The following is a 26503-nucleotide window of genomic DNA, read 5'->3' on the forward strand; positions in this document are numbered from 1 at the left end:
GTCAGATAACTGCATTAAAAATACTCCCAAAGGCACAAACACAACGGAGCCCAGCAGACAGCTAGTTGATGCAGCTTCATTTCAAGAGGCGGAGCATCTAAAATTAAGTCTGAATAAAGTAATGTGACTTCATTGTAAGGTGTCAGCTGGCAGACAGATGTTTTTCTTGCCGTTTCTTCTCAGCAACGTTGCTGCAGTTCCTCCCCAGGTGGAAGAGATGGACATCTCCTGGAACGAGTTGATCGGTGGATCCCTGACGGCTCTGACGTCTCATCTGCAACACGTGGGCGAGGTCAGGACGCTGAGGCTCTGCAGCTGCAGGCTAAATAGCGAAGACGTTGTTGCTCTTGGTGGGATCTTCAGTGCAGACTCTGCTTTATTTATTCTTATTTATAGCTATAACAGAACAACCTCTTTATGCAATCAAGTTATTTTTTCTTGATTTCCTTCCTCACTACAGCTCCCATGAGGCTTTGCTGAATGGTTCACACTCTTGCCTTGACAAAAAAACTTTTGTCTGATCACATGTCGTTGGATTTTTCCATGTCTTGTGCAGGTGAAGCTCTCAGCCACATCCCTGCTCTGGAAGTTCTTGATTTGTCCTGGAACAGCGGCGTTGGGGCGGTGGTCTACAAGGCCTGCTGGGGAACCTTCACCCATCACTGAGGGAGCTCCACCTGGTGGCCTGTCGGCTCACTGCGGCCGATGCTACAGTGCTGGGTAGTAACTTTAAATCTATGGAGCACATTTCGAGCTCCATAGTTTTATTCCTCAAGTAGAATAGAACAGAGTAGCTTTGCATCATTTACAATTCAAATAATCCTTCTTTATCTTACATTGGGTCGTGCTTCACCCCTACAGTTCATCCACTGAGCATAAGCCCTCAGTTTTACAGCTTTGATCATTCATTTTGATTTACTGGCTCACAGAGAAATTTCAAACTAACTCACAGAAAAAAATTCTGTCTTGAGCGGATAGCTTTAGCTAATTTATCTGAACTCTGTTTACTTTATGAGGTAACGATGACCATATAAGGAATATCCCCTCTCTGTGAGATGATAAAGACTCAAGGGTAAAAAGATGGGCTGAAGATTAGTTTACCTACACCGACCTCATTATTAGTTATATAGATATATATTATAGTTATATTATAGAACAGAACATAAGGAGTAGCAGTTTGGATCCATTTTAACAGTGCTGTCAGTTGGTGTTTTATTATTTTCTTGTCTGTTTTTTTGCTGTCTCTTCATTGATACATTTGTATGGATGAGGTTTTCCTGTTCATAAATCTCTCAGGAGGAATGGTGGCTGCTCTGCCCAGACTGAGAGCTGGACGTCTCTTGTAATGCTCAGCTCACACAGGAAGTGGACACTGGTGGCTTCAGGGAATTGGTCAGCTCTCTCTCTCACGCCACCTCCCTCACCACGCTTCGACTGCAGGCCTGCGGTCTAACGCCTGACAGCCTTGATGCTCTCGGTACAAAGATCTCTGGATTTTTCCTTTTTATTGCTACTTTTGTTTTATGTCCTTTAGGAGTCTCGGAGGGGTAAATTAAAAAAAACCCCACACCTCTGGTTGTCCTGCAGGTGGTTCACTCCGTTGCCTCCCCTCTGTGGGAGAGCTGGACCTGTCCTGTAACAAACTTCTAGCTGGTGGACTGAGCCGCCTCACCTTTCACCTGGCTCACGTCACACACCTGGAGAGACTCGACCTCCACCTGTGTTGCCTCATGCGAGATGATCTAGAGGCTCTGAGTGAGTTGCTACGAATCTCACACGCCGGACACTAATCGCATGCACGCTGCAGCAGTCATGTGACTCGTTGTTTTCCAGTCCAGGTGCTGCCCTCTCTCACTGCACTGACGGAGCTTGATGTGTCATCCAATAAGGAAGTGGGAGGTGTGGTCCACCCGCTGGTCTCCGCCCTCCCTGTGACACAAATGAGGCGGCTGCCATTCAACAGCTGCTACCTGAGCAACGAGTCCTGGGTAACACACACACACACACACACACACACTTGTTTAGTTGTAGAAGTTTTCCTTCAAGTCATTCTCCCCGAATACCTCTTCCACCCTCTAGCCTGAAATGGTGAAAACTTTGTGTTTATGCATCAGCCCTGGCGGTGCCCTATCTGCGCACGGTGGATATTTCCTGGTGTAAAGTGGTTGGCGGTCACTTGGCGCTCCTACTGGATGCTCTGCAGCCATCAGTCGTCAGCGAGCTCCATCTTTGCAGCTACGAGTTCACCACTGATGACATGCAACATCTGGGTAACTAACACACAATGACATTATACTTTTTCTTTTTTAGTCTGTAGTGGATCATTAGGCTACATAAATGTATATTAAGACAAGTAAAGCCTGAAGGAAATTAATATTTCTTTCATTTATTTTATGCTGCCAGCATCTGTAGCTGTCGTATAAAACAAAACAATGAAACTATTGGGTGTTATTTTTGTCTCCATCAGAAACATTGTGAACAAAACAGTAAAGTGAACAGACAAAGTGATCAGTTATCAATGGGTCCTCTTCCTCTGTGCAGCTGCCGTGTGCAGACGGGGCTGTCTCTCCTCACTTCGTGCACTGGATCTGTCCTACAACAGCTTGGTCGGAGACGACGGTTGGTGCAGTCTGTTTGCAGCAGGTGGTCTGGGCTCTCTGGAAGACGTGGATGTCAGTTTGCGACCTTTAACCTCTGCTCCGTGCTCAGCCTGCTGCCGCTCTGCTCCAAGCTCTGCCTCAAATGCCGGCGCTGGCTCGACTGGCCATGCAGAGGTGGACAGCTGACTGTCAGGAGAGAGAGCAGCTGAGGTACTGTCTGAAGAAGAGGAGCGTCCTGCTGGAATGGGATCCAGATTTACAAGACACATCATCAGCATGTAAAGGGAACAGTCAGGAGAGCCTAGAAGAGAGTCAGCCTGAGGAGTAGGGAGCAGAAAGCCTGAGTTATCCGATCTCAAATTAAAAATCATCACAGAGAGATTTCAAAAGAGCACTAGGGAAGAAAAACGCAATCAGCTCTGAAAAACCTTCTGATTACAAGTAAATTTGTCCAAACATTTGTACACTGTGTTTACAGTATCGTTTAATACTCTTCTTTTGTTCTTGAGCATGTTTGGAGTCTTTATTCCGCGGGGTTTATCCCTGTGTCTGTTTCCCTCTTTAGTTTGATATTCGCACCGGATGTGTCCCATTTTATTTTGGCGGTCAACTGTCAGAAACATGTTTCATGTTTAGTTTTACGTCCCTCTCCTCTCTCATTGTCATTGATCATCTGCACCTGTTTTGTTGGCTTTCTGTGTTTAAATGGTGGTGTCTTCTGTTTATGAAGGACAGTGGAATTAATTTGCTTTTTAATCTCATGAACTTTATCATTCTGCATTTGGCTCCTCATTTCATGGACTTTGTAATTCTGCAGTCAGACAACAGCCTAAATAAAGATTCACCTTTGTTACATCTCCCACTCATTTTCAATTGTGCAAAAACTGCGTTCAGCCATTACAAAAATACTTAACTTTGTTGTTACAATTTTTCAACAATTCATGATGAACATTCATGCCACAACAACTCAGCTGACAGACGGGTTTAATGGTTTTTGTTGCAGTTTGATTACAATCGGGACATCGGAACAGAATCAGAGATACTGATTAGATACAATGTAGCTTGCTTCAAAACAATGCTCAGGCTCTGGAACCAGTTTCCCAGATAGGGTCTGTGCAGCGGGGAGTGGTTTGTGGCGCAGCTGCAGGGGAGGCGGACAGACTGCAGCTCCATCAGTTCATCACGCCTCCCCTGCATAAGACGTGTCGGGACCTGAGGTGGTTGTTGTGTGTGGGGTTGCAGCTGAAAAGCAACCGAGTATTGTGCGAACAAGCAACAGAATAAAGAACTGTTAGAGCGAACTATGTGGTCGCGTAGGGGATTCGCTTGACACAGTGCGAGACTTTCTCGAATGGTCTAACTCCAGCATGGATGAGCTGATGTGTTTTTAAGTGACTAATTTGATGACTAATTTGATTAAAAGACTTCCCACACTGATCACAGCTAAAGGGTCTGTCCCCACTGTAAATTTGTTGTCGTCTTTTTGGCTGCTTCATGGTGGTAATTTTCTTTCCACAGGGATAAACTGTGTGGTTTCTCTGTTTACGGGGGCTGAGTGACTTCTGTTGGTGTCATCAGAGCACCGAGGTATCAGCTGGGTTACACCCCTTTGCTCCTGTAGTGACAAAAGCCGTGAGTTACGGAACAATAGTAATAGTAATGATAGAATAGTTACATTTATTTCTTGCATTTCCACAACACTCTATCCCAGTGGTTCCCAAACTTTTTTTTGCCAGGCCCCCTTTTTTACAAGAAAAATGTTCGCGCCCCCCCCCCCCACCCCACCCCACCCCCACAAACACATCCTCCAAACACACGCACCCATATTTTGTTTACAAACTCCATTGCGGTTTATTTCACACCTCAAACATTTAGTAAACAATTAAGCAAATGCAAGTAAACGGCAATAAATTACAGGTGGTAATAAAATATACTACTAACTCTTTTACGCTGCGTCCACACCTACACGGGTATTTTTGAAAACTCAGCTGTTTCTATGCGTTTGGGCTTTTCGTCAACACGTAAACGGCGTTGCGATTCACCGAAAACGGAGATTATTTAAAACTCCTTTTTTGCGTTTACGTGTGGACGAGGATTACAGAGTTCGTCACGCAACGTCAAAGGTATGTGCCTCTTTTCACATCACGCTGTGCGCCACGTTATTGTTTACATGAGATGAATTGCAGAATGGCAGATAGAGACAAAATACTTTATTACACGTAAAATACTTTATTTTACGTGTAGTTTTTTTTTCCTGTGTAATAATATTCAACATTGCTATCAATACATTTTTCAAAAAATGTCTCTCTGTGCAAAATGGGTTTAAACACAAACAGCTGTGGGATACTGTTTGTCTGTGATTTGAACCGGGGGAACAAATTACGGCAGGATCAGCCTGATATTATTTGTATCCCGCTGTAACTTTACTGCATAAAGAGCTAACATGTCCAAAATGTCAGGAGTAGTTAGTTATTACAAGAAGTGTTTGTGAACTAAAAATCAAGAATGTGGGATACTGTTTGTCCGTGATTTGGAGAGCTCAGCGCGTGCTCCCGACGCAGGGAATCTAATTTTGCAGGGGAGACCTACCTTGGCACTTGTGCAGGTGAAGCCAAAGGGAAGATATGCTTCACCATATTTTCCTGTCTTTGGCTTGGAAGGAAGTTGGTTTGGAAACATATTTGGCGATGCTTCATCTCCTGCTTTGCGTTTATGTGGGAGCCCCGTCAAAAACCTGTCCACAGTATCCAAGCGCTCTTTTTTTTTTTTTCTTTTCATACCGCGCCCCCCTGCAATGGCTCTGCGCCCCCCCCTAGGGGGTGGGCCCCACACTTTGGGAACCTCTGCTCTATCCATAGTCACATACTGTGTATGCTACTGTTGGATATAGTGTATTATCTTATGTATTTTGTAGTTGTTTATATTTTATTTCTATTTTTGTATTTTCTTCTGCTGTCTCTACCTGAGCTGAGTTAATGTACAAATTTTCCTGCCATCGATCAATAAAGTCTCATCTTCTCATTGACTGCATTTCTGATGGAGATGAGACGTCATGCAGCACAGAGGTGAGAGCCGTGACATCATGGTGCTGTGACAACAACCTGGTGCTTAACATCAGCAAAACCAAGGAGCTTATTGTGGGTTACAGGAGACTAGTGTCACCCTTTTTAACTGAGTAGTCAAAAAAATCAGTCAAATCCACAGTAATCTGTCATACAAAGTCAAGAAAAAAACAATATTTCAGAATCTACTCTTGTTGGGTTCAGTTAGGATCGTAAGGAGACTGGCAGTGGTAACTTAAAGAAGGAAAAACCCTCCACTCAGAATGAGACACTGACAACAACTTAAAGGGAAAAAAGTGATTTGAGTGTATTCAACATTTAAATGGTCCAAAACATAGGCATGAACAAAACATTTAAATCATTTCAAACATGTAAATCTCAACAATGTACAATATATCGCTTAAAGTGTCCATAAATGTATTAGGTAGGCTGTCCATTTCAGTTCAGTGCACTTAGTATTCAGTGTTCTTAGTAAGTGTTAATTGTCTTTAGTCACTGGTTTGCTTTTTGATGCATCAGTTTTTTGTGTTAAGTGGAATCACATCTGACCCAAAAAGGAAAAAAGTAACAACATAAAGCGTCCTGAGATCTCAGTAAAAACGTTAATCCTTAAAAACATTGCAAATCGTTGTATCCTACCACCCTCCAAGGAAACAGGTGGCCTTCAGATTGAGAACGTCCTTTCTAGGCACCTCCAGTGGCATCCAGTCCTTCGATGGCACCGCTCAGTCCTTGCAGCAGATTTCTACCACATAAAAAAAAAACAGCCTGCACACAACGTGCAGGGCAATCACTTCACTTGTAAAATAAAACACGTATTTCTCTAGTGTTAACCCCTTTTTTTTTTTTGTCTTCACACATCTATACAGTTCTTATTGGCCAATAACAATTTATCAACGACAAAAATATATTTCACTGCAAATCATGAAGCATGAAAAGTGCCTCACGTGGTGTATTAGCTAAAACTTCCCATGTAAGCGCGTTAGCCCAGGGAGCACATGTAGGTACGCTAGCATACCTTCCACAGGTTAACATAGCGAAGGAAGCTAAGGAATCGTTAGCATGACAAACATATCCTGACTGGTTTTATACTCAGAAACTGGACTGTGAATCACAACTTAAACTGCAACTGTGAGACTTACCAGGATATTCTTCAAAGAAAACATTAATTCCATAGCGCAACACGTTACAGGACTGAATCTTCACACAGCTTTGCGCATCTAGCTCCGTGCAGGCGGATGCAGTGAAAGAAAGTCACCACGCACAGCGCTATCTCAACCCATTTGAGAGATTCAAAGAACTGGCTACAGGTATGATTGAAAGTTTGACAACACGGACTTCAACCCCGGCGCTGAAGCTAAAACACTGTTTATGCATCTGTGATTTATTAGTGATCGCTCACTTGTGTGCACGTGCATGTAGGTGAACACTCACCGCATGACGTCACACAGCACAGTTCCTTTCTGCTTTGATCTAGCGGTACGTGCCTTTGATCTTCAGCACGTGACCTCCACCTGAAGCCATAAATAGGGGTGTCGTACGTTAAATGTACAGACCGCGATCTTCCCTTTCTGAAAGCTTTCTGAAAACGGATTTCCAACGTAATTGTAGCGAAGCTAAGTCATTGACAATGTCTTTATCCAGTGTTAGAAACCCTACCCTCATTAATTCAGAGGATATTTTACCTGCTATCAGCGGGTGTTTCGATAGGCTCTCTGGATTACAGTGGGGCTTGATAGAAAATGGGATCTGGGACTCCGATGTCCAAGTAGCACTGGCTGATATGATTACTGATGTCATACAGTCAGTTAGCGCAAGCACCATAAAAACTTCAATTCTAGGAGGTCAGGACCAATTAAATGATGCGTCATTCCAGACAAGCCTTAGCATAGCCGTGACAAAAATAAGCCCCATATTGGGAAACTCTCTCTCAACCAGCTTTGCTGCCGCTCTTAATGTCACCCATGAGGAGTGTGACAGCGCTGTGGAGCTGACACAGATGGTTGAGGAGGAGATCTCGAATAAAGTCAACTCGGGTTGGGTTCTAGTCCCAGAAAACCCGAATCTATTTATGTCACCAGAAAAATAACAAACATAAAAAACCTCAGATGCATGGTTTCTCATGCTTCTCATATCTGAAGAGATATAAAGGTAAGCTGAGCTGCCTGTGCATGAAGACTTTACCCAGCTCCTTTAGTTCAAGCGTTGAGAGTCTTGAATCCAAGCTCTCTGAGATGGGAACAATTAAAAAAATAAGTATGGATCTCATGAGGTGGAGTACAGACAGAGCAATAAGTAAAGATGACGAGGACTGTCACATAGAACTGCAACCCATGGAGGAAAAAGAAAGTGATGAGTTTGCAGAAGCTGAGGAGAAAGCTCGAAATGATATTGAAACAATCCTCAACAGTCTGAATTATTTACATGATGAAGATGATGCAGATAAAGCTGCAGCTGACATTGTAAATGTGTTAATTGCTAACATTCAGTATCCTGATGCAGAAGATATCACATTAAGTGAGAAGTGTAGCTCACCCAAGCCTGCTTTTGATGTGGACCTGGTGATCAAAAAGGTGAAAGACTTTTTTGCATCATGCGCCCTAATCATAAAACCAGATGAAGTAAAACAACACTTCTTCAGGTTTGCTAAAAAGGAATTTGAAAAAATGAACAGTGAGCTGAAAGATCAGGTGAAGAAAAGCAAAGGATATTTGACCTTTCAGAGACAACAGGCAAACTCCGCTGAGAGTGAGAGAGCTGACTCCAGGAAAAGCGTACACATGAATCCCTCAGAAGTTCCCAGAAAATCACCAACCTTAGAAACCACAGTTAAAAGTTCTTCTCCACTCAAATTTAGAACAGTCATGCCGGTTATGGATAAACTGTTTAGTAAATTAACACAGGCAGGACACCTTGACCTGACAAGTAAGGAAATCGAGATGTTTTCAAGGGAGTTGACAGATAAAGTGTACGACCATGTTGAGTCAACATATCCAGCTCCCATGATGCAAATGGGTAAAAGTCTCTCAGAGTCTGACATGTCTAAGATTCACAGGGTGACTGTAACGTACCCTCTGCTCCTAAGGTGCCATATGTGCTCGTAGAAGATTCAGTGGAAAGGTTCTTACAAAACCTTCTTTTCTGGTTGGAGAATGAAACTTTAACCCAAACTATTATAAATGACAAAATTTCTGGTGCCGTGGAAGATATAGTAAGAGTGCTGACCCCATCAAAGGAAGAAGTTATGATTGGACCAGATGCTGGTGAAACAAGTGACAGACTGTTTACATCACAGTCAAGTCCAGTTACTGATCTCACAATCAACCAGTCTGTGTGAGTGCAGAACACCCGGACCTGGTTTCAAATACAAGCAATGATCAGGCATCAGTGTCTCACTCTGAACCCACAGAGGGTCAAAGTCAGCCAGCAACCTCTGAAAAACAGAGGAAGAACTGTCAGAAACATTAGTGTCACCTGATGATAGGCTAATTGCCAATCAATTTAGCACTCTTCTAGTCATGAGAATCGCACGCAAATTGCCCAAAAACATCAAACATCTTCTGGATACAGAAAAAATAGACTTTGCTACCAACCATCTGACAGAGTTGGTACTTTCTGAAGTGAGACGCACCAAATCCCTGGAAATTCTTAAAAATAACAGCGTTAAATTAGTCAAGGCCACAGCTAAAGCCTTATCAAGGAGTTTGGATCTTCAGAGAAGTTCTTCGATGTAATAATATCAGAAGATTCATCTTTTTACGACACTATTCTGAATCACCTAACAATCAATCTCGGTGTCTTCATGAATCCTCCAAAGAAATCCAAACTCGCCAGTTTTTTTCAGCAGTGTTAAAAGCTTTTAAGAAGCCGTTCAGCCGCTGCTTTAAAGGCAGTACAGATGACTAAATTGTCATCTTGATTTTTTCAAATACCTCTTTTAAAATCTTAAAGCAGTCTGGCCTCAGAGTTAACATCTGAGGTATATTTTATTTTAAAACTATTTCATTGACTTTAATTAGACTGAGAAATATTCTTCATCGTGTCTCCTCATTATCGTTACCATCACCCCCACCGGCCGCGGCAGATGGCCGTCCTTCTGAGCCTGGTTCTGCCGGAGGTTTCTGCCTGTTACAGGTAGTTTTTCCTCCCCACTGTCGCCAAGTGCTTGCTCATAAGGGATTATTAATTAATTGGGGTTTCTTGCTGCTACTGTAGGGTCTCTATCTTACAGTATAAAGCAACTTCAGGAGACGATTGTGATTTGATGCTATATTAAACATCTTAAATTCAACTGAATCTTAACATGTAATATAGCATCACATCACCATCAAATCAACAGCTGAAAAATAAACAAAATGAAAATAAAAACCTAAATTAAAAACTGTTTCTGATTTGTCTTGTGCTTTCAAATATATTGTCAAATATGAATAGCTGCATTTATGCTCTGGTCATTAGTACTGGTATTTTAATGTAAGCAAACATAGGGAACATACACCGATGCGTAAGTACTACAGATGAAGATGCAAAGAAACCATGAAATAATTAATGAAATAGTGAAGTTTATGAATAAATAACAACTATTTTGTTTACAAATCTGTCAACTTGTAAACATCTGAGCTTTCAGTCATCAATATCTTCCTGAATACCTGAAGCTTCCTGAAGTGGATAGTTGTCGGCCATTCAGCTTACTTGTGGCCGCATAATGATAGAAATATTTTTAAAATTATTATTCAAAAATATTTAATATGAATAGCAATTTAAGGATAATTAAAAATAGCTAGCAAGGCTAATCGTACCTGCTTCCTAGTGATTTCGCCATGTAGCTACTTGTGCCGTAATGATGAAAATAAAAAAAAAAAATATAATAGAACATGCAATGTGTCTGTGTAGCCATGTAGGCATTAGATCGCGTAAGGTTCAGTCTTTGGTGAGCTGCATGGATGACATGCTGCACAGGCTTCCTTTTATGGGCGTCTAAGTTAATGTTGGGTGATTCACATTAGCAACCATACGTTGCCTTTCTTGTGTAGAATCATCCGTCAACTCCGGCTTGACGAGCTGGTCTCTTGGCCGTCAGAGCGCGGTGTGCTAGTTCAATTCCAAGTAACTGGTCACTGGGAAAGCCCAGCATGTTTTTCAATAAATTATCCAAAATGTCATCACGTCGGCCCCTTCTTTATCTTCACATATTCCATATATCTAAAGGTTATCTCTGCGCGCTCAGCCTTCCTGCTCAACCAGCCTCGCTTCTAGGCTGGCTTGACGTTCTGTTAATCTCTTAATTAAAGACGATGCCGCCTGTAGCAGCGTCTCAGTCTCGTCAAATCGCCCCTCTGCCTCTTCCATTCTAGCATCAACTCTTCTTAACCCTCGTCTAATATGTGCATATTGTTTGTTGTTGTCTTTCCTAAAGTCACGAAGCTCTTTCGGGATATTGAAGAGGCTGGGCTCGTCTGTATCCATGCCCTCTGTGACTAACCTTAGCTCGGGAGAGTAGCTCCTATCCACGTGGCTTTTCTGTTTCCTCTTTTGTCTGAGTTGTGCCTCTCAAACTACATCACACCTAAACACATTCATGTAAAAAACACAGAGGTTAAGCCATCAAAGTGTGTGTAAAAGAAGTGTTTATGTCTGTCTTGCAGTTCTGTTCCTGTCCGAGGTTTGCAGTGGAGAGCTCAGACCACACAGGACGCCGTCCTCTCCAAACCCTGCTCAGCACTCTGGTACCAGCACACCCACGCACAACTGGCCACCTTAAAAAATTGTACAGTTTTGAGCTCTATAACCTGCAGATGAAAAATCTGTAGATCAGTCATCGTTGCTCTGTGGTGTTAAGATGCTGAATACAAGGAGAATAAAAGTGGATTATAATTGATACCAAAACGGATCTTTATCCATGGAATCAGTAGCTTAAAATCAGGAATTTCAGGCTTTATTATCAAGGTTAAGAAAATAAATAAAATAGGTGTGACCATATTTGACCATTATGAGCTAATTCAAGCAAGTAGAAAACTGAATAATAATTATCCATAACTGTGGATGAACTGGCCGTTAGATGAACTGCAGTTTTTGTCCTTTGGCTTCTTGATGGCTCACACCGTTCCCCTCTCTCACCTCCTGCAGCTGCATAAGAGGGCGGAGTGAGTGGCAGCTCTGCTGATGGAGAGAGGCGGTCTGCAGGAAGGAGAACATATCGCTCTGGTGTACCCGCCAGGTGAGAGACGATGCAGATGTTAAATGTACTTTTCAGGTGACAGCACCTGGACACTGCAAGCATCGTTCACACCAGTGTGTCTCCTTCTTCTGCAGGTACAGACCTGATCGCAGCCTTTTCTGGCTGCCTGTACGCCGGCTGCGTTCCCATCACAGTGCGACCGCCTCACCCTCAGAACATCTCCACCACCCTGCCCGCTGTTAAGATGACAGGTACAGCGTTTCATTCATATCCGCACAGGGAAATCACGCTCGCATTAAGTACTTTAATTTAACATAAATGCAGGTCGTGCACAGCCGCCTCACAATGCAGTCTGAGTAGTTCTGGTTGCAGATATAAACCTAAAGAATGCACATTAAATGAAATCCTCTGCTGTGATGAAACCTGCCTTTACAGCTCCATCACTCTGATTTATCGAAAAATAAAAACTTGCTGTAGCTGCAAGTCTGTGGAGTTCCCCACAAAACAAGAGCAAATACAGCCCAGTATGTCGCAGAACAACCACTTCAGCTGGTGGTGAGAGATGGGCTGTGAGAGACCAAAGTGACATGTCCTTCTCTTTCAAAGTTATCTAAGCTCAGCTCTCTACTGCACACAAGCACAACATTCAAAGATGTATTTGAAGCTGAATTTTGGTGAACAGAAAGCGATCCCTGCTGCTATAATCACAAGATGGAATTCAACACTGAGACAAGTAAAGGCTGTTCTTCAATGTGAACATCTAAAACTCTCTGCTCTTCTTGAAATGGCTGCGCACAAGGAATTATTATTCACAGCATGAACCTGTTGAAGGAGATGGTGGACAACTTGAAGCTTTTTGGAGCAGCAACAGATTTGACACAAGGTGAGAAAATAGTCAGGATCAGTCCTGCTGTTCCATCCGTGCTGGGGGTTAGGTGACAAACCTAGCTACAGCTAAGTCACTACCTGGATATTGCTGATGGACAGAACGCCCTCTTATTCTGGGCAATGAGCATGCAGACTCTTCGTGCACTGTTTCATGTGGCCACCAGGCAGTACCTGCATGTAGTGCTGCAGTGGAGCGTGTTTTCAGCTATGGTGGCAACATTCAACGGCCTCATCGTGGACAAATGACTGACAGACTTTGGGCCAGTTTGGTCTTTTGCAAATGCAATGCAGAATAGTTCATTGTTACACACACACACACACACACACACATTTTGGTCCCCACCAGGATAGTACGAACCCGTACAATTTTTCTCTGTCACTCACACAAGGACACATACAAACATGTTGACACATAAACTAGATCAGAGAGGACATGCTAATCACACTGCACTACATTCACTGCGATGTTTCTTTGTTTTGTAATGTGGAAACCTCAGTACTTTTGTTGGTTTTGCATTTTTCATTGAATGCTTATTCTGTGAATTAATAGTTTAAAAGAAGACTATTTTGCAGCTAAGTTTAACTGAGCTGTACATTATAGAGGTGCGATTTCAGAATTACTTTGTGTATATTCTGTAAGTTTGCTGGTTTCAGCATGTGTTGAGATAAACGCAGAAAGAACACATGGTCCATTATATACAATTAACATATAATTGCAACATTGTTTTCTACGTTACAATATGAAGTGACATGAGACAAGATTTGTTGACTGGTGCTATATGAATAAAAATGAACAGATCTAAAGAAGGTGTTCCTGAAATTTGGGTTTATCAGAACAGGACAGATGGATGACCACAGCCCTCTCAGCACAGGGCTGACAGGATGTTTCCCCACATGATAAATAAAAACACAAAATAGATTAAGACACATTACTAAACCAAACATAAAGATAAAAGTGCAATTACTGGATTTGTTTGATCAGCTCTTGCTTTTCAAAGACAGTGAGGAGCAAAGTACAACTAAAAGTGCTTTTTCTCATGAAGACGTTTAAACTGTAAACAGCAGCGTAGTAAATAAGGATCTGTGTCCACCAATCCTCAGCAGTGACAACACTTAAACGCTATAGTTCAAGATCCTCAGTGCACACCTTTTCTCCACTGTGCTAAAAATGCTCTTAGCTGATAAAGTAGAGGAGAAAAGTTTGACATATTTCACAATCATTAAATTTTAGAGATGCCTCTGTGTAAGTGTCACATAAATGCCTTATGTATAAAGAAGTTTAATAGTTGGTTCCAGCAGTTAAAATGTTCTTGCTTGTACATTTCTGTGGATAATATTGTAAAGGTGCATTTTATCTTGTGTAGGAGAGGAGACATGTTTATCTTGTCACAAAGAATAAGTTTTTGTTACACCGCTAGTATCGCGAGGTTTGGGCGTGATAATATAGGCTGTCAGCCCATGTTTAATAATCACGCTAAGGAGTAGGGATGGGTACCGGTGTCCGGTGCATAAACGGTAGTAACCAGACCGAAAAGCAGCGCACATTTCGGTGCTTTATTTCGGTGCTTTTTTTTTCCTGAGCCAATTCTAGCCAATCATTTTACGTTTCCGAGGCTAGTAGGCGGGGCCAGGTACGTACGTTCTTTCAGAGCAGAGCTACAGATTAAAAATGCCCAAGGCAAAGCGGTCAAAAGTCTGGCTGTACTTCGCAGGAAAAAATGCAAACTCAGCAGCCTGCAACAAGTGCTTTAAGCTGATACTGTGATACTGTCAAAGGAGGTAACACCTCAAATCTGATGAAACACCTGGCAACACATAGCGGGGGTTTTTTAAAGCCGAGAAATTTGCCGTGTTTGATAGCTTGCTGCGAGACCTCACACCGTGCACATCTACTGCGGGTGTGGTGCCTGTTAGCGGACCTGGAGTTAGCAACATCCCCCCAAAAGAGTAGAGTCCTGGCCCCTAGCCCTGTCAGCGTGGCAGAAATGATGACGGATGATGATGGCAGCAGCAGCCGTTCTCCTCTGCGTGAGTAGCTTCATGTTGTTCGTGTGTAATTAACGTTGAGTACGCTAACCACATTATTACATTAATGCATGTAAGGTGAACTAGCAAACACCGTCGTAGTTACATGCGGCTGTCTTCTTGTTTGATGGCAGATACTCCCTTTACCCTGGCCAAAAAGGCTAAAATGACCAAAGAAAAAGTGGAAAACAGTTAAACATGAGAGGTTTTTGGACAAAGTTTGTGTTTTTTCCATTGTTTAAGCACTGCTTCCAGCCAAGAGTGAGACCATATATGCCCTATAGCTGCAGAAAAGGCTAACATTGTTATCTTTTTACAAAAAACCAGCTGAACATGAGAGGTTTTTGGACCAATTTTGTGTTCTCCATTCTTTAAGCACCGGTTTGAGCACCGTTTAAGCACCGGCACCGTTTCAAAAGTACCGGTTTGGCACCGGTATCGGATAAACCTAAACGATACCCATCCCTACTAAGGAGTTCAGTGAGCTATCTGCAAAGCCTGGTTAGGCCAGCTGTTCAAGAATGCACAGGACTGTAAAGTTATTGTTCTAGGACCTCCAAAGTGGCAGGCGGCCACAAGTTTTCACGGCGTTCAATAAATGCAGCAAAGCACCCGTCTTGAAGAAGCCGTGCCTGTGTTGTCATTTCGGAGTTACACTCTGAAAACGAGGTCACGCTTACTTCCCGAGCTAAAACCTCTGCTTGTGCTCACAGATTCTAAATCGCAACAAATAAGATAATAACAACACAAGTGACTACAAAGTGACAGCAGAGGCTGGAGAAGAGCAAGCACGAAGTGAGACATTGTGGTACCACACTTCATATACCAGTTTGATAATGTCCTAAATGCAGCATGTTAGTCCATCAAATTCCATCTGAGCTTTGAAGAAACACACTCAGCTCTTCCTGGATTTTCAGAGTTGTTCGGTTCATACAGGAACTTCGCAGTCACAGTTAACATGTCGATGTTTGGCTCCGCCATCTCAGCCAGTGAGCCCGGTCACAATTTATTCTGAGGAAAAAAGAGGAACAAAAAGACATTTTAAGAAGTTTGCTTTGTGTTGCTGTTGTTGTCTGTGAGTAGCATCCAATCAGAAGAGAGGAGGTGGAGCCTAGACAGATGAAAAGGAAATAGTTCAGAGAAGAAAACCAACATCCGTTTGGGGATGTAACAATGACATAAATTACATTTTCAACAAAAGTTAGAGTGAAAACACAGTTACAGGAAAATGTGTCTATCTAAATTTAAATAGTCTAAATTTTACATAGTCTAGAATCGTGTTAACAGCATCTGATTGGGCGGTTCAGAGTGGAGCCTACGTAAGACGCGTCAGCAAGGAGCGGTGTGGACAAAAAAATCAACACACCCAGACTTATCACCTCTCTGTGAAAGAAGGAGAACAACAACAACAGCAGCCTTTAAATCCTGTAGAAAAATAAAATAACCTATTGCCTTTGGGAAACACGGAGTACTCCGTTCTGCAAATGGTACTGCAGAGCGAGCTGCCAGGAGACAATGCTACTGACGACCAGAGCATATAAATGCAACACTTTTCATATTTGACAATATATTTTGAAAGCACAAGACAAATCAGAAACTGCTTTTAATTTAGGTTTTATTTTCATTTTGTTTTATTTTTCAGTTGTTGATTTGATGGTGATGTGATGCTATATTACATGTTTTTAAGATTCAGTTGAATTTAAGATTTTTAATATAGCATCAAATCACAACCGTCTCCTCAAGTTGCTTTATACTGTAAGATAGAGACCCTACAGTAGCAGCAAGAAAACCCCAATTAATTAATAATCCCTTATGAGCAAGCACTTGGCGACAGTGGGGAGGAAAAACTACCTGTAACAGGCAGAAACCTCCGGCAGAACCAGGCTCAGAAGGACAACCATCTGCCGCGGCCGGTGGGGGTGATGGTAACGATAATGAGGAGACACGATGAAGAATATTTCTCAGTCTAATTAAAGTCGAATGAAATAGTTTTAAAATAAAATATACCTCAGATGTTAACTCTGAGGCCAGACTGCTTTAAGATTTTAAAAGAGGTATTTGAAAAAAAAAAATCAAGATGACAATTTAGTCATCAGTACTGCCTTTAAAGGACCAGCTGAACGGCTTCTTAAAAGCTTTTAACACTGCTGAGAAAAACCTGGCGAGTTTGGATTTCTTTGGAGGATTCATGAAGACACTGAGATTGATTGCTAGGTGCTTCAGAATAGTGTCGTAAAAAGATGAATCTTCTGATGTCATTACAGCGAAGAACTTGTCTGGAGATCCAAACTCCTTGATAAGGCCTTTAGCTGTGGCCTTGACTAATTTAACCCTGTTATTTTTAAGAATTTCCAGGGATTCGGTGCATCTCACTTCAGAAAGTACCAAATGTGACAGATGGTTGATAGCTAAGTCTATTTTTTCTATATCCAGAACATTTCTGGTATTTTTGTGACATTTTTGTGCCATTGTCATGAATAAACTATTGCTAAATTGAATGGCAACTAGCTTAGCAGCATAAGGTAGCACTGATGTTTCTGATAGTTCTTCCTCTGTTTTTTCAGAGGTTGCTGGCTGACTTTGACCCTCTGTGTGTTCAGTGTGAGACACTGATGCCTGATCATTGCTTGTATTTGAAACCAGGTCCGGGTGTTCTGCACTCACACAGACTGGTTGATTGGTGAGATCAGTAACTGGACTTGACTGTGATGTAAACAGTCTGTCACTTGTTTCACCAGCATCTGGTCCAATCATAACTTCTTCCTTTGATGGGGTCAGCACTCTTACTATATCTTCCACAGCACCAGAAATTTTGTCATTTATAATAGTTTGGGTTAAAGTTTCATTCTCCAACCAGAAAAGAAGGTTTTGTAAGAACCTTTCCACTGAATCTTCTACGAGCACATAGACCACATCAGGAGCAGAGGGTACGTTACAGTCACCCTGTGAAGTCTTAGAGATGGGGCCTGGATATGTTGACTCGACATGGTCGTACACTTTATCTGTCAACTCCCTTGAAAACATCTCGATTTCCTTACTTGTCAGGTCAAGGTGTCCTGCCTGTGTTAATTTACTAAACAGTTTATCCATAACCGGCATGACTGTTCTAAATTTGAGTGGAGAAGAACTTTTAACTGTGGTTTCTAAGGTTGGTGACTTTCTGGAACTTCTGAGGGATTCATGTGTACGCTTTTCCTGGAGTCAGCTCTCTCACTCTCAGCGGAGTTTGCCTGTTGTCTCTGAAAGGTCAAATATCCTTTGCTTTTCTTCAAATGATCTTTCAGCTCACAGTTTAATTTTTCAAATTCCTTTTTAGCAAACCTGAAGAAGTGTTGTTTTACTTCATCTGGTTTTATAATTAGGGTGCATGATGCAAAAAAGTCTTTCACCTTTTTGATCACCAGGTCCACATCAAAAGCAGGCTTGGGTGAGCTACACTTCTCACTTAATGTGATATCTTCTGCATCAGGATACTGAATGTTAGCAATTAACACATTTACAATGTCAGCTGCAGCTTTATCTGCATCATCTTCATCATGTAAATGCAGATTGTTGAGGATTGTTTCAACATCACTTTGAGCTTTCTCCTCAGCTTCTGCAAACTCATCACTTTCTTTTTCCTCCATGGGTTGCAGTTCTATGTGACAGTCCTCGTCATCTTTACTTATCTCTCTGTCTGTACTCCACCTCATGAGTGCCATACTTATTTCTTTAATTGTTCCCATCTCAGAGAGCTTGGATTCAAGACTCTCAACGCTTGAACTAAAGGAGCTGGGTAAAGTCCTCATGCACAGGCAGCTCAGCTTACCTTTATATTTCTTCAGACATGAGAAAGCATGAGAAACCATGCATCTAAGTTTTTTATGTTTGTTATTTTTCTGGTGACATAAATAGATTCAGGGTTTTCTGGGACTAGAACCCAACCCGAGTTGACTTTATTTGAGATCTCCTCCTCAACCATCTGTGTCAGCTTCACAGCGCTGGCACACTCCTCATGGGTGACATTAAGAGCGGCAGCAAAGCTGGTTGAGAGAGAGTTTCCCAATATGGGGCTTATTTTTGTCACGGCTACGCTAAGGTATGTCTGGAATGACGCATCATTTAATTGGTCCTGACCTCCTAGAAGCAAAGTTTTTATGATGCTTGCACTAACTGACTGTATTACATCAGTAATCATATCAGCCAGTGCTACTTGGACATCGGAGTCCCAGATTCCATTTTCTATTATCTCCCACTGTAATCCAGAGAGCCTATCGAAACACCCGCTGATAGCAGGTAAAATAGCCTCTGAAGTAATGTGGATAGGGATTCTAACATTGAATACAGACATTGTCAATGACTTAGTTTCGCTACAATTACTTTGGAAATCCGTTTTCAGAAAGCTTTCAGAAAGGGAAGATCGCGGTCTGTACATTTAACGTACGACACCCCTATTTATGGCTTCAGGTGGAGGTCACGTGCTGCAAGATCAAAGCAGAAAGGAACTGAGCTGTGTGACGTCATGCCGTGAGCGTTCACGTGCACACAAGTGAGCGATCTCACGCGTGCGCACATAAAACGCTTTGAAAGCTGCAACTGCATAAAATCAGAATCGTTTTGATGGAGAAGCCCTCGCTAATAAATCACAGACGCATAAACAGTGTTTTAGTTTCAGCGCCGACGTTGAAGTCGGTGTTGTCAAACTTTCAATCATACCTGTAGCTAGTTCTTTGAATCTCTCAAATGGTTGAATGGCGGTTGTTTCCACCATCATCGCAGAGCATTCCTCCAGCAGGTCCAACGCCTGATTCAAGAAAACCCGCGACTCCGGCAGCTGTGCTCCGAAGCAGTTTGCTAATGTGATGGTTAACTAGCTAAAGAATCCCAACATACAGTATATGAGGTACTTAAAAAACCAAGGGAACGAAGAAGGATGAGGAGAAGTCGAGACAGCGATCTGACTGATTGGTTAATCTGAGGCTCTCAGTGCTTCTCGGATTCACACACAAATGTACCGTCGATTTCCTCAAATATCAAGCGTGGTCCGGTGCACGCTGTCACTACCGATCGGTGCCAATGTTATTCCCAATATGCGCTGGCATGACGTCGGAGCAGCATGAGTACGAGCATTTTTTTTTTTTTTTTTTGCCGATGCCCGTCATGCCGCCCCCCACCACGATGCCGCCCTGGGCAACCGCCCGTGTCGCCCGTATCAAAAACCGCTACTGTACACCTGTGGAAATAATTAACAATAAAATAATAATGCTTCCCAAAGATATTTAGGACATTTTTAATTCACCCTGTAAATAGATAATGAAGAACTGAGGTACACGAATGAAATTAGTTACTGCTAAAAACCTGCTTAGCTTATGAAAACAGCATTTTGAGCACAGTAAAAATGGCTTTTTGATTTTTTTTTAAATTATCCTCGTGCTTATTCAGAGGGACAAAAAGACCCGTGCAAATATATTCAGTTATCAGGTTTAAGAAATTATTACAAAAAATATAAAACCTTGAAAATTCACACAATGTGGGAAAAAGAAAGCAATAAGCATTTATTTTATTTTCTGATCATTACGGAAACGTGAAGACTTTAGAGGCTATTGGAAAACTTTAGATCCTCCTACCTACTCCTCAGGCAGAGAGATCCGAGGGCATGGTGACGCTGTTAACCTGATTGGTCAGTAGGTGACGAGTTCATTCCCGTTACTTCTCTTATCCAGAACGTAATCAGTGCCGGGGAGGTTATGGTCAACGCAAAACCCAAACAAACAAAAAACGCTTCAAGCGGAAGCCAGAAAGAATCCTGACCGTCTGACGACGAAAGAAAAGTGGATGTCAGTAAGTCATGTAACTTTATTCAGTTTTTCCAAATGTACTAGATACTATATTTACATTTGTGTGTATAACTGTAATCCTGTTGCAGATTCTTTCCATGTGCACTCAAAGAGTAATGCTAACCCTTTCAGCTGTTTATAACTCACTGACTTCTCTGGGAGCTTTGTGACTAAATCTGCATACACACCATGAAGGATATCATTTTAAACAAAACCCTGAATAACAGCTGCCGTGGTTTTTGTTGTTTTGTAGTTTTTAGGTAAAGTGAACCTCAGTTAGATTCAATTAATCTTGCTTGGTGCATTGAAGAACTCTCTGCACCCCTTCTTTGTACCAGAAACAATGGCATCAGCAACATCTTTGCCCAAGGCCAACAGTGCTTTCTCTCTGGCTTTGCTCAAACAGCTGAGCAACAACAAGACGGGAAACATCTTTTTCTCCCTGTTCAGCATCTCTTCAGCCCTGGCTATGGTGATGCTGGGGGCCAGAGGCAACACAGCCACACAGATGTCAGAGGTAAAGTACACATGCTCACACACAAACATTAAAATTATACTGCAGAATAGTTATTGTAGTGGTACTCATTTAACACATTGCAGGATGCTCTGGTGTTAATCTGGGCAGGGGGTTATGCAGCAAATGGGCACAGGTCAGACTCAAACCTGGCTGCTTTTCTCCAACCATGTGCTAACCTACTTATTTAAAGTTGCAACCCATGGGACAGTAACCTTCAATGTTTAAATTGAGCCAGTTGAAAGTTGCTGCCATCACCTTAGAAATACAGCAGCACTGAGAGAACATTCAGTGATAAGATAATAAAATAATCAGCTGGATTTCAAGTGTTTATTTTATTGCTCTGTGTGATTAATCACAAGATTAATGATTTTCTGCAGCATTAATCGTGTGTCTTTTAAGAAAGTGTTTTACTCTGTTTTTCATGTTCTGTATAGATTTTTTTAACCACTATTTAAAAACGTTTCTGGAATAGTTGGCACTCACAGGGACTATTTTTTGTAGATGACCTGTGAATATGATCTATGAAACACCGCTTTTAGGTTAGATGATGCCAACACACCCTTTTCTTGGGATGTGCAGGATTCATGTGACCACTTATTGCTAATGTTAGGCTAAGTGAATCCAGATAACAGAAAGGTTCCTTGGGTATTGTCAATGGAAAATTGTACTTAGTAGTCAGTATAATCTTTTAATGATATAAGTTTCCATATATGCTTAGAGGTGTATAATCGATTGTGTAGTGATAGGATGTGTGATCTTTAGTAGGCTTTGTGTGCATTCCAGGGTGTTCTGGTATTCAAACCCACATCCTGGGACCATGGGAGAGGTCGTACCTTGTTTTATTGTTTTACGGTAGGATAAACGTAGCTATGTCAGTTTTAGTCTAAGTGCCTTTTTTACATATAGATCACAGGTGTCGAAGTCCAGGCCTCGAGGGCCGGTGTCCTGCAGGTTTTAGATGTGACCTTGATCCAACACAGCTGATTCAAATGGCTAAATTACCTCCTCAACATGTCTTGTAGTTCTCCAGAGGCCTGGTAATGAACTACTCATTTGATTCAGGTGTGTTCACCCAGGGTGTTATCTAAAACCTGCAGGACACTGGCCCTCGAGGCCTGGACTTCGACACCCCTGATATAGATGAACTGTTGGATTTTCCAGACCAGCAGGTTTAGGGAAGTCGTTTATGGGGACACACACACACACACACACCTAAACATCCACATTCTAATGTAAGGAACAAACACCCACTGATGTATAAAAGAAAGACCAGGGCAGTCTCAGAGCGCGTGTCACAGAGCCCTGCTCTGTGCTGCCCTTGTATACAAGTAAAACTGTGTTTCTCCTCTCTGATTTTCAACTGAAGAAGTGTTTTAGAATAAATCTCCTGACAGGTATGTTGAAGAAGTTGGGCACTCAGGGGAAACAAATGCTAAGAAATGATCTAACAACAAAGAAAGAAAATCAAAAGTTAGTTTAACACTTACCTCAAATGAAAGGCAATTAAACACAAAGTTTAAACCAAATAAAATTCAGTCTCTCAGTCAGTTGTTTTTGAAGCATTAACATCATCACACATAACGTTCCAGTATTTTTTTTTCTTCTCTGTGTTCTTCTTTGAATCCACTAATGTGTTTTGTCCACAGTGCTTGCAAGCCAAGGATTGTTGGGGTGATGTTCACAGCAGCTTTGCCAAACTTCTCACTGAACTCAACAGGCCAGAGGCTCTATTTACCTTCACTGTTGCTAACAGACTGTACAGAGAGAAGTCCTGCCCCTTTACTCAGGTCTGTTTCTTCTTCTTATGTAGAGTGTGATTCTTCATACGCTTGTGTGTTTTGGAGTCAATGAGAGGCAGGGAGAGAAATGCTGTGAGTTTGGTGAAGGGAGAAGGGAGCAGCAGGTCAACATATAAGCAAGTAAAGTAGAAACTCTCATTGTACTCGTCTGGCTTCTCAGATGATTCTCACTGACCAGAATCTGTGTGTTAGTGATATGAGGCATGTGTGATCATGTGAATATAACTGTGTTTTCTTATCATGTCAGCCTGAAGTAAATCAGAATCAGTGATGTCAGAGACTTTGCTGGAGTCAATTTATAAATGTGTCGTCTGTGGTTTCAGAAATTCTTAATACAAAGCAAGAAACATTACAGCACAGAGCTGGAGTCTGTGGACTTCAAGACCAGGTCTGAAGAAGTCAGGATTAATGTCAACAACTGGATGCAGCAACACACACCAGGTGGATCACATTTACACATGTACACACAATGGCCGTTTATCAATGCCCAAGTACGTGAGTACGTACTCGCCGAGAACGCACGGGAGTACGTACCCGCCGAGAACGCGAGCACGGACTCGTGGGCCGTTTCTCAATTCTCAAGTACGTGAGCACGGACTCGTGATTTGTACAGTCGGAACACCAGCGTACGTGATGATGTCACAGGTCCGGAGTTTTTACTGCCGTCCCCTCCTAATTTAACTGTGAGTAACATGTTATGAAGCTTAACTGTAATCACAGCCAAACCGGTTTACTCAGGAACAAATAAACAAATAAACTCAAATAAATGTTGAGTTTTGGACGAAATGCATTCTGGGATATATAGCTGTCCCAAGTCTACACCGATGCATGCTCGATAAAATGGGCGGATCGAGAACACATCCGGGACTTTTTCGCGTTCTCGGCGTGATGCGTGCTTCGAATTGGAACAGTACTTGGTCTCCGACTGATGACGTATCACGAGTACACGAGAACGCAAGTACGCACAAGTACGCATATTGATAAACGCCCAATATCTTCATCTAATGTCCAGTTCAAGTTCACATGTTTTTCATAAGCAGGACTCACTGCTCCTGCTAAGTCCCTCTAAGGTGAGGAGTGTGCACCTGTAAGGATACCATGAAAATACTGAATGACTTTTTTTCCTCTTCTGCTGCTCAGAAGTGATGGTAGATGTACTTAAGATAGTTTTAAAGAGTGAAGAAGCTTTACAGACCTATGACCAGGGTTTGTCAAAGGGCTCCTTCCACCGTTAATCCTGATTTAACCCACAGTGATTCAGGCAGTTTCAGCAGTGATCTCTGGATCCCAAAACCACCTTCCTCAGTGTCTGCACAGTCCTCTGTTCACTTGTTTCTTTTCAGCCACTGTTTCCCTGCCTGTTTGGGCTGGCATAGCTTTCACTTCCAAAGTGGCTGCCAGGCACCAGAATACTTTGTTTACATCTAGATGTGTTGACCTTGACTGAAGGCTCAGCTCAAGTATATGCAGAGCATTGAGGATGTGCATGAAGAAATATAGGGAGGAGTGCCATCTTGTGGAACAGTACATTAATGTAACTTTACCTGCTTACCTGATGTCCCTTGTTTAGCCAGAATGGCTGTGCACACTTACTTTTTCTAAATATTCACATGTTGTGCTGATGAATAATATCTTCAGGTTTCACTAACAGTCAGAGAATATACTCTGATTAAACAGCATTTGTAAACTCATCATGTTTCTCTAGCCTACAAAGGCTGAAAGAGTGTGGGGTCCATCATGTTTTCATAGATTTGTGGATGAAAACTTTGCTGCAGTCTTTGAGGCTTTACTTCTTAATGTTTACATTTGGTTTTACTTTGTTCACCAGGTAACATCACAGAGGTGGTGGATGAAGATGATTTGAGTGAACTGACCAGGCTGGTGTTGTTCACTGCCACCCACTTCAGAGGCAGCTGGATTAAAGATTTCTCGTGGTTTGAAACTTATGATGCTCAATTTTGGCTTAATAAGGTAAAACAGAGAACACTGACTATGAAATATGAGTGTCTGAAACTATAACATTATAAAGTGTATATACTGTTTCTGCTGTGGTTAGTCATATTAAACATGGAGAGTTTCAAATCATGAGGTGAGCAAATGTACAAGTAATGCCTGTGAGCCAAAGCTCAGATTTCAGACTTCTGTAAAGGATCGGTTTCAGTTTTTCTGCTCTTACTTCTGTGTGATATGTCAGAAATAGCAGCCACTCCTCAGACACTATTTCTACTTTTTAGTTGCGCTTAAAATTTTCCGTTTTGATAAAGTATGCCTTTTTGACAGTGCATGCCTGGTGGGAACATCTTAACCTGCAGGTGCCCCTCAGCTTCCACCTTTTGATGTGGAGTAGCAGCAGCTCTACTCTGAGCCCTTTTTTGAATAACTGAACTCACCCTATCCCTAAGGGGAAGCCCATCCACCATTGGGAGAAAGCTATTTTCTGTCGGTTGCAGCTGCCAGGGCCCTAGAGTGCGACCAATTTGGTTGCAAATGCGACCTAATTTCATAATGGTGCAACTCAAAAAGATCCTAGGTCGCACCAGTGCGACCAGCTGTTGAAGTTAAAAAAAAAAAAAAAAAGTCTCAGCAACTCTGAAAGTCTCTGTGTGGTCAACAACAGGTTAGATGTTCAGATATTGAGATGTTCAGTTCGAAGCCTTTGAGGCATTTTTCATTTTGACTTTCTTTTATTTTATATATCTTGAGATATTTTAAGTTTAAATTTCAGCTCAGTGAAGCACTTTAATCACAAGAACTTTTTCAGTACCTTATTTTTTTGGACTATAAAGCACACTTAAAATCCTTTCATTTCCTGAAAAGTGCACCTTATGTATGAATTCTGCTTGTGCTGACTGACCGGGAAAAGATTTTATGTGGTACACAGCGCTCAAAATCTGTCAAAATGTTTTAGTACGACTTTATTGTGTGCGTATAAGGACCACAAAATGGCAACTGTTAAGAGACATGCTTACGAAGCAGATTTCAAACTTGTATCAGTCATGCAGTAGAGCAGTTGCTAGAGAATTCAACATTAGTGAATCAATGGTATGGAAGTGGAGGAAGCAAGAAGAATGAGTTGAGTAAAGTTTGACTTATCTGACTGTTTGACTTTGCTTAATGCACCTTATAATCTGGCGCACCTTATGGTCCAAAAAATCTGGTAACTTATCTTTCTTGTAGAAATGTGCTCCAAATAAAGAACTTTGTGTTGACAAGATTGTCAGTTAATCATTTACAAATCAATATTGTCTGTATGGACAACAATTTAAAAAGAAAAAAAAAAGAAAAAAAGTGAACATGTAAAGCTGCGGTGTTTAGCGATGTGATTGAAAAATTTGGCTAAAAGTTAGTCTAGAGCCCTGGCTGCGATCCTATTTTTTAATCTTTAAGTAGCAGTAATAGTTAATTAAACAACAATAATAATGTTAACAAAAAGATCAGGCCGATATTAATGGATTCATGGCATTTCTCAACAACAGTGCTCTGTTTGGTGGCAGATGGCTGCATAACATTTAGGACAGAACAATTTACAATTTATTGGTAAATTCACTTTATCAATAAAATGATAAAAATCATTTTATAAATAAAATGGTTACTAGTACATCTGAAACCAACAATAGCAAT

General features: G+C 41.8%; 2 protein-coding genes and 1 long non-coding RNA gene across 12 annotated transcripts in view; 2 read left to right on the plus strand and 1 right to left on the minus strand.

Moving 5' to 3' along the window:
* The window catches only part of LOC102081800 (leukocyte elastase inhibitor), a gene marked incomplete at its 3' end in the record, with an annotated part of 46706 nt that overhangs the window by 12200 nt on the left and 8003 nt on the right, over positions 1 to 26503 (plus strand). The gene's annotated exons all lie outside the window — the stretch shown is intronic.
* Positions 2744 to 7084, minus strand: LOC109200906 (uncharacterized). Of its 3 annotated transcripts, none has more exons than XR_003218754.1 (3): positions 6805 to 7084; positions 6305 to 6430; positions 2744 to 4215 (listed from the first exon to the last, which is right to left on the minus strand). It is a non-coding gene; the product is annotated as an uncharacterized LOC109200906 (long non-coding RNA). The 3 variants fall into 3 exon arrangements; XR_002060963.2 differs by having other exon boundaries at positions 2744 to 2917; positions 6302 to 6430; XR_003218753.1 differs by having other exon boundaries at positions 6302 to 6430.
* LOC109200905 (leukocyte elastase inhibitor) lies at positions 11859 to 25195 on the plus strand. Of its 8 annotated transcripts, XM_019356483.2 has the most exons (7): positions 11859 to 11876; positions 11972 to 12088; positions 20453 to 20570; positions 20905 to 21083; positions 22730 to 22870; positions 23206 to 23323; positions 24711 to 25172. In XM_019356483.2, exons 4-7 carry the CDS (start codon positions 20910 to 20912, stop codon positions 24899 to 24901), a joined length of 624 nt encoding a protein of 207 aa, XP_019212028.1. In that variant the 5' UTR covers positions 11859 to 11876; positions 11972 to 12088; positions 20453 to 20570; positions 20905 to 20909; the 3' UTR covers positions 24902 to 25172. The 8 variants fall into 8 exon arrangements, with proteins under 8 accessions (XP_019212028.1, XP_025760908.1, XP_025760911.1 ...); XM_025905123.1 differs by lacking the exons at positions 11859 to 11876; positions 11972 to 12088 and adding an exon at positions 14700 to 14753 and having other exon boundaries at positions 24711 to 25195; XM_025905126.1 differs by lacking the exons at positions 11859 to 11876; positions 11972 to 12088 and adding an exon at positions 14700 to 14753 and having other exon boundaries at positions 20453 to 20566; positions 24711 to 25195.

Source organism: Oreochromis niloticus, unplaced genomic scaffold (assembly GCF_001858045.2).
Source record: "Oreochromis niloticus isolate F11D_XX unplaced genomic scaffold, O_niloticus_UMD_NMBU tig00008780_pilon, whole genome shotgun sequence".
NCBI lineage: Eukaryota > Metazoa > Chordata > Actinopteri > Cichliformes > Cichlidae > Oreochromis > Oreochromis niloticus.